Source organism: Arvicanthis niloticus, chromosome 9 (genome assembly GCF_011762505.2).
Source record: "Arvicanthis niloticus isolate mArvNil1 chromosome 9, mArvNil1.pat.X, whole genome shotgun sequence".
In the NCBI taxonomy this organism is placed as follows: Eukaryota; Metazoa; Chordata; class Mammalia; order Rodentia; family Muridae; genus Arvicanthis; species Arvicanthis niloticus.
In genome coordinates, this window is record NC_047666.1 from 37514792 (window position 1) to 37523513 (window position 8722).

The 8722-nt window shown below is 41.2% G+C and overlaps 1 protein-coding gene across 10 annotated transcripts in view; it reads left to right on the forward strand.

Annotated features, from left to right (window-relative positions):
- The window catches only part of Mitf (melanocyte inducing transcription factor), a 212172-nt gene extending 203659 nt beyond the window's left edge, over positions 1–8513 (forward strand). For all 10 annotated transcript variants that reach the window (XM_076940166.1, XM_034511768.2, XM_034511769.2 and 7 more), the window contains 2 exons: positions 1187–1334; positions 4844–8513. In XM_076940166.1, the coding sequence (XP_076796281.1) occupies positions 1187–1334; positions 4844–5245 (550 nt within the window). In that variant the 3' untranslated portion in view covers positions 5246–8513. The remainder of the gene's footprint in view (positions 1–1186; positions 1335–4843) is intronic.
- Positions 8514–8722: the final 209 nt, after the last annotated feature.

The window sequence follows — 8722 nt, forward strand, 5'->3', positions numbered from 1 at the left end:
TTCCATGGATGTATTCATTCAGTTTGTTCTGGGGTAGTCAAAAATTTTTAGTGTATCTTTGTTCTTGTTTGCTTCCCACCACTGTGATAAAATATTGACAAAAAGCATCCTTGGAAGGAGGGATTTTACTGGGCTTTTATGTTCCAGTCATAGTTCATCAGTGGAGGAACTCAAGGCAGGAACTAGAAGCAAGAACTGGAACAGAGGCATCCAGAAATGCTGGCTTGCTCGACAAAATTTGCTCAAAGTTTGCTGTTTTATATTTCCCAGGACCATCTTCCCAGAGGTGTCATAACCATATAGTCTGGGCTCACCTACCACCATCATTAATCAAGAAATTGTTCTCACAAGTGTGTCTACATACCAATCTGATGGGGACATTTTCTGAATTGCTATTTCCTCTTCCCAGATGACCCTAGCTTATGTTAGATCAGGTTTTATCCACATTTAGTACATTGGGACCACGATGATGAAGCTGAAAGTCGCACTGTTGGCAGGCATTGAGACTGGAAATCCATGGGAGTATCTCACCAGGTTTATAACCATGGCAGTAGCCGTTATCGTGTTGAGCACTTAATACAGTACTTGGTCCAGTATTGAATGATATTCTCAAGTTCATATAAAGCATCTCCTTTGATTCAATTACTCATTTACAAGGCTGCTCAAAAGCATGTAGTGACATCATCTTACAGATGAGAAAATGGATACAGAGAGCAGTTAGATGATGCCCATAATAATTCATGGTGAAAATTCAAGATGGTGTTTTCACACCATAGACAAGTGGTGGGATCTTATGGGACTTTGGTTCTTCTTGTCCGTAGTCACTAGTGACTAAGTCTTTATAGTCCCAGGTATATACAACTATTTAGGACAGTTTATAAATAAGATATGTTAATCAACACATATAAATTAATTGATTTTGCCTAGTGAGAGGTCTGTGATCTAGATGAAATGATACTGTACTGGTTTCAACATCTGCACAATGTCTCCACCTTATAAAAATTGTTCATCTGGAGAAAGTAAAATGATATATACCAAATAAGTGACCAGTGGCCAATGTGGGGTGAGAATGTAATGGGATCTAGCCATTACTTATTTGTAATTGCCTTTCCAACTATACATCGAATACTGAATTTTCTTTGAACTCCCAATTCCTGAAAGGGTCCATTGTCTTATCTCATCACAGGGACATGCGGTGGAACAAGGGAACCATTCTCAAGGCCTCCGTGGACTACATCCGGAAGTTGCAACGGGAACAGCAACGAGCCAAGGACCTTGAAAACCGACAGAAAAAGCTGGAGCATGCTAACCGGCATCTGCTGCTCAGAGTGCAGGTATCCGCCCTGTGCCATGTCAACTGATTTCAGGACAAGAGGAAGGGCAATGTAGTGAGCCCTGAGGGAGCTGGAGACAATCTTAATATAGGTGGTCCTTCCTGTTTGTCGGTCCCATAATTATGAGTTTGCCTACTGGTAAAACATTATTGGCAATTCCAAACTAATATTGATGGCTCATTCACAGCTACTGTGGGACGGTGCAGATTGGTAAATTGCTTGCAGGCACTTTGCCTGGAGGCTGAGCCCCAGGTCAAGGGCTTTTTGTGGCAGCCCTCTGAATTATAGTCTGGTAAGTGACTCAACCCCTACAGTATTGTCACTTTCGGTAAGGACTTTTCATCTTACCCTGATCCCCAAGCATCATAAGAGGCATGTATACACTTCCTATGGCCAAGAAGGTTGTTACGTGTTGCCTGGGTATCAGAGAAGCCTCACCCGGGCAGAAATTAGTACACCTGACTGAGTGTTGAGTATGAATGACTCTAGCCTGCATTCTGCTTGAGGGTGTATATCATGGTCATTGAACACCCATCTTCCTGGTCACTCCTGAACACTTCACATTCCCTGTGAGTTGACAACACATTTACTGTGGCTGCACTGATCCTCAGCCATGAGGCCAGGAGGGAGAAGGTGGTCCTCCTGTAGGCCCCGGGGGAGTAAACCGAGGCTAGACGTAAATTAAACATCTTTCTTCCTCTCCCACTCTGGCTTCTCCCTCCTTTAATCTGTTATTTTTCTTGTTAAATCTCTTCTTTAAAAAATGGCCTTAGGTATTTAATACCTGGTACTTAGTATATCTGTTTGTAAGGTAGCTCATGTTATTCCCCTATTAAATTATTAAAATATAGCCAGTTTTTCTAAGGAGAAACTAAGTCATGTCTTATGTTGAGGTTTCAAACTCACATATTCATTTTAAATATGAGTGTTGTGGAATTTGGGCCTTGGAAATTCCATGGCAGCGCCCCCTTGGCTTTTTTCTGTTGACCATGAGACTGGCTCTTCCACTTTTATATGTTATAGGAAAAAAGTCATTAATTAGGCAAGTTCTACACAGTACCATAAAGACTTGGGGTCCTCACAGGATTTAACAGCTCATTTAGAAACTGAAGTAACTACTTAAATTTGTTGATAAACACTTCTAGTTAGACAACAGAGGAGTACAGTGGGATGTTTGCATCTCCCCTGGTCGTCATCGTCGTCTTCTTCCCCTTCCTCTTCCTCTTCCTCTTCTTCTTCTTCTTCTTATTTTGAAAAGACAAACTGTACTGGTACAGTACACTATGGAGTTACAAGAGCCGGTGTTTTCAACCAAGGCCTGGGGCCTTTCCTTCATTTCAGTCTCAGTGGTGCATGCAGAAGTCTTCATGGAAGACAGAACAGGAAGCCTTATTATCAGGGGAATTGTTTTATTAAATGACTCAGGGCTTCAGCGTGCTGCCTGGAGAGGCTTGTTTCTGGAGTTGGTCTGAAGGAACAGGCAGACACATGTGTGGTATCGCATGCTCCTGTGTCTCTGGCTCATACTGCTTCCAGCGTAGGAGCTCACAGATCCAACCGTCAGAACACAGACCAGCTATGGTTCTCCCCACACATGTTGGCCAGGCAGAGAGGCCATGTTTTGTGCAAAGTGCTTTTCCTATCTGATGAATCCAAAGGGCATATTCCCTGCCTATATTTTATTTTAATATGTTGTTTTATAACAAACACTGGTGAACATTAACATATGGAAGGAGAACTGGGTGTCAGTAGGGAATCCCAGAGATTCACTTTAGGAATATGGGGATTCATCAGAAGTCAGGGGGCAGGGGGGCATGGTTCTAAGGCATCTTGAAATGAGGAGATCTGAGAAGTCACAGACTTACAGGGTGTGTCAGCTAATGCCATTGTGACAGAAGGCCACTGAGTGACTGAGGTTAGATAGCTTTCTCACTGGCTTGGTGGCTGTCAGTCTAAGGTTAGCCCAGTCAGCAGGATTGGCTTCATCTTAACCCTCACTGCATCTTCAGAGATCCTGTATGCTGCTCTACTCACCACTGAGGTGCTGGAGCTAGGACTTTAGTCCACAGATTTAGGAGCACAGGTTAGCCAGTAGTAAGAAAGTATTCATGTTATAGACAAGAACTTCACTGCTGAATTAAAAGAGAACCATCTTTCTTTATCGGGGAGAGGTGGGCCACATTTCCTGGAACTCCAGTTGTATGTGTGGAACCTGGAGAATGTTTACTTCCACCCTCTAAACTTACTTCCTGGCACCATTGGTATCTTAGTAACTTCTTCACTCCATCCAGAACCCAGAAGAAATACCTACTGTTTTGGTCACACACAAACAGTGTATTGAGTATTTATGACTTAACAGCTTACTAACGGTTTGCTCAGTTTTTAGGACTCTGACCCTCACTAAGGTAGTTACTAATGTACAGTGCTACTAGACACTGCACAGTTTATAGAAACCTGTAGTGTCCCCCTCTATTGTCATGTCTTACACATACATATGAGCTTAAAAAAAAAAATCCGGATTCTACATGTGAGAGAGAGTGGTAGTTGCCAGTGTCGGCTTACGTTATTTCACTTGGTGATCTCCAATTGCATTTATTTCCCTGCCAACGATCTCAGTGTTTCTTTAGCACTGAACACAGCTCTCTTGTGTAGGTGGGTCATAGCTTCCCTATCAGCTCATCTGTTGACCAACATCTAGGTTGACTACATCCTGACCGTTGTGATCAGCACAGCCACACACAGACATGGACGGGCAAGCATCTCTGTGTTTGCTGACATAAACCCCTTCAAGAAAGTACCCAGGGAGTCATTGGGGTAATTCTGTTTCTAGTTCTTTGAAGATGCCCCACACTGGCTGCTAACTGTAGCTGTACCAGTTCACGTCTCCACCAGTAGTGTGGTGAGGGTTCTTGTCTCCCCTCTGCACCTTTGACAGCATTTGCTACAGGTGGTTTTTGTTTTGTTTTGTTTTGTTTTGTTTTGTTTTGTTTTGTTTTTCAGTGATGGCCAGTCTGACTTGGGTGCTCATCCTTGTCTTAATCATTAATATATGTAAGAGTGTTTCTATTTGTAATTCATAATAAAATATATACCATCTAGAAGGTTATTTCCTATACTACTTTGGGAAATGCAGAAGTTATTGTTTAAAGGCAGCAAACTTTGCTTTGACAATTTATAGCTGTCCCTGGGTCTGATGTTTTAAAAATAGAAAATAGACGTCAGTCATTAAAAGCAGTCTCAGGTTCACAGTACAGTAGAATACAAGCACTAGAGAGCTCCACATGTCACCCAACGTGCACCCCCCCCCATCATCAACATGGGCACCACAGTGGCCCCTTTGTTAGAATTGGCTTCTCCTTATCCCCCAAAATCTTAGGTAGAGACACTCACGGGGATGTGTATTCCATGGATTTGGGTAACCGGACCTAACACTGCCTGTGCAGTTTCAGTGTGGTAAAAGGCGGCTGGCACACAGCTTACTTAACTGTCTGACTTTGACTTTATCATAGGAGCTCGAGATGCAGGCTAGAGCACATGGACTTTCCCTTATCCCGTCCACGGGTCTCTGCTCTCCTGATCTGGTGAATCGGATCATCAAGCAAGAACCAGTTCTTGAGAACTGCAGCCAAGAACTTGTACAGCACCAGGCAGACCTGACATGTACAACGACTCTGGATCTCACGGACGGTACCATCACCTTTACCAACAACCTCGGCACCATGCCGGAGAGCAGCCCAGCCTACAGCATCCCCAGGAAGATGGGCTCCAACTTGGAAGACATCCTGATGGACGATGCCCTCTCACCTGTTGGCGTCACCGACCCACTGCTTTCATCAGTGTCCCCAGGAGCTTCGAAAACAAGCAGCCGGAGGAGCAGTATGAGCGCAGAAGAAACAGAGCATGCGTGTTAGCGAGCCTGCCTCATTCTGCGTCTGCACGGACTGCTCCCGATTTTCTTCAGTAGACTTCATAATTTACCTGAAGAGGTTTTCTTGATAATTTTCCTTTAATATGAATTTTTCGTGCTTTATCAGTAGCCCAGGATATATTTTATTTTTAGAATTTTGTGAGCCAGACTTGTATATTCTATTTTACAACTACAAAGGCCTCCTAAGTATTGTACCTTCAGCCGTGCAGTATCTGTGAACTGATTTCTTGAAGTGTGAACTTTCTGAGCAAGGGATTTTTTTTTTTTTTTTTTTTTTTTTTGCTTCAGAGAAGTGTCTGTCCATGTTCATTCAGGGGAAAACTTGGTGTGAGTTTTTGTCTGTCTGTGACCTCCTTTAAAATTAACATGTAAAGTTTAATTACGCAAATGTAAAGCAACCAAAAGAAGAAAACAAAGGGGATGATGATGATTACAGAAGAAGGAGAAGGAAGAGGAGGAGGAAGAGGACAAAAAGAAGGAAGAGGAAGAGGAGGAGGAGGAAGAAGAGGAGGAGGAAGAGGAAGAGGAAGAGAAAAAGGAAACACCCAAGGCTTTCTCACTTTATAAATGCATTGATTCCCTGGTACTGCCTTAAAGACACAGTGCCCTCCCAGCGTTACTACATCATTGTACTGAAAACTGCATAAAAGAAGAGTATATTACATACAGACAAATCTAGCAGTCATTTTCATGAGGATTTTCTGGCTAGAAAATGTAACTTATGCTAACCCAAACCGAAGGAAGTTATAGACCCAGGCATGAAGCATAGGGTCTGACTTGCTGGCTTTTATTGGGCACAGTTATAGTTATCCCCATAATAAGTGTGATTCAATTTTTTATAAGATTTTTTTTGAAATGGAAATGAATGTTCTCTCTGAGTAAAATATTGAGGAGCATCAGAAGTTTATCCCCCCCCTTCTTCCCATTTTTGCTTTTGATAAAGACACCTGAACTGAGCTCATTTCTAATTGGCTTTACTATTTTTATTTTTAAATTATGTTTTAGCCATTTTAATTGTATAGATTCTTTATCATCATCATTTTTTTCACTGTTTGTATTAATTTGTAAGAATATGCATCTTAAAATGGTGAGTTTTCGATACTTTTACAACTCACTGGTGGTTCTCTGCATTCTTTGTACACCCAAGAAAGACTACTTTTACCCAAGGTCTTGTGTTCAAAGAGAGCTTTGCAAATATTTTGTATATTCCACTATCACTTGAAACTGTTTTTCCACACATTTAAGGTGTAGTATTAATAGGTTAATAACCAGGCTTTCTAGGAAAAAATACTTACATATGCATTTCTAGGGTATGAAAATAACTATATTCTTCAAGATTGATAGCCATACCATTTACCATGCCAGTGATGGTCATTTTAATTGGGATTTATTTCAACAAACCGGCTGGATTTTTTTTTTTTAAAAGAGAGAAACACTGTATTGACAGATTACTTGATAACAACATTTTGACAAAGTGGCAACATTGTAAGTTTCTGTGCATTACCTACTTGCATAGCCCTATGCAATAACTGTAGAGTTACATGTATCAAGTCTAGATGTTTTGTGCAGGTGATACATACTGATACAAGCTAGGCTTGTATCTAATGGAATAATGGAATTTGTCTAATGGAATTTCTCAGCAGCCTGAGATTGAATCCTGAGTGGCATGAAGCATATCCTTTCAGAATGAAGTGCCTTAAAAATCTCAGCAGTCTTTTTTGGACCAGCACTGACTGAACTGTAAAATAGGAGAAAGTTTCAAGATGGAATCTGGAGTGAAGAAGGAAGACGTAGCATGGTGCCTCTGTAGACATTCTAAGAGCTTCCAATTTCCCTTCAGATATTTTTAATATGAAATATATTTTACTGACAGTGCCAAATTCTTTCATCAGGAAACCTTTTTTCAGGAGGGTTTTTTTTAAGTGTTTAAATGTCAAATGTGAATTGGTGATGGGTGACGGAGAGATCAAGGAGCAGTGATTGTCGGATGTATGAATGGATGGTCTTGGTGAGAGTCGTCAGGTGCACGGCTCCCATGCATGTTGGGTAATGCAAATCTTTGGAAACATTGACGATGCTATCCAGTCTTGTAGCTTTATTACTTAAGGGGGTAGGGAAAATAAGTTCCCATTCTTTCAACTCCCTTAAGTGTGTGACTCTTTTCCTAGAATAGAAATGCAAATGTGCATGAAAAGATAATTGTACCATAGTGTTCACTGATACAATCATAGCATTGTCTGTTTTTCTCTTCATATTTATGTGTGTGTGTGTGTGTGTGGTGGGGGAGAGGGCTGGATGCAAAAGTTGAAGATTGCAATGCTATGATGCTAGGTTTTCTTAGCTGATTCTGACATTTTCTTTTTTCCCTTTTAAGTAATTGAACAAGGTTTCACAAAGTTGACTAACCCACGGCTAAGTGACTATGGCCAAGGCAGAGCAACTTTCTAGGAAGCTTTGTTGAGAGAAAGTATGGCATATTGCACCACTACCCTGGCTTGTAGCCCCTGAGCTTGCCATCACTGGCTTCTCTAGCACCTTCCTCATAATATACAGCTGCTGGGAGAGGCAGGCAAGCAATTCAGAGGCAGCAACATGTGGAGTGGTTTTATTTATTTCTTTTGTGCCAGCCAGAATGTGGATTCTTTCAGGGACTGGTTAAGCCAAGAGGCAGTGGTTTTGCTTACTGTTTTTAAGAAGAGAATGATCCTTGCCACTCCCCAACCCCTGGGTGCAGAATTGTGTTTCAGGGTTGGACCTCCGTTTAGAGTGCTCAAAATACCAAAATTATCCACCTGCCTCTGGGTAAGGTAATGGAAATACCAAACCTTCTGACTTTGCCAAAAACTATACAAGCAATCTGGTTATACCCAGAGCATGACACAGTTCAGTCTGGTTGTTTGTAAACAATAAAGCAATAAGAACAAACAAAATGCACAGGACATTAAAAGATATAAACAAAGCACAAAGGAATGTAACTTGTTAATATTTTTGAAAAAAAAATGCACTGGGGAGAAGTTGATGTTGATAATAGTATAAAAAAATTACCCAACTTCTTGACAAAGACAACAAATGACTGTCTCTTGCGGACACTTGCTACTGTAATGTCAATAACAACCCCAGCTGTTGGGTACAGCAATACTTTCTGTATGGTCCACAGCACTGTATATTATGATTGATATTAATGTATCCAATGAAATAATTGAACTGTTGTTCTTCATAGCCTCATTAAAGCATTTTGGTTTTTCACATTGTGTTGGCCAGTTGTGTCCAGTTGATGCCAACTTTGAGTGGTGTAGACGCTCTCAGAGCAATGGCAGCATACCCTTCCTCTCATCTCATGAATAAGAAATTGCCGGGGAAGTGTAATTGCCAGCAGCTCTTTGTTTAGCTTAAATGTCATTCGAAGACGGTACTTTTTTGGTTCGAAACATTTTTGATTACTTTATGACTTACTCTCAAA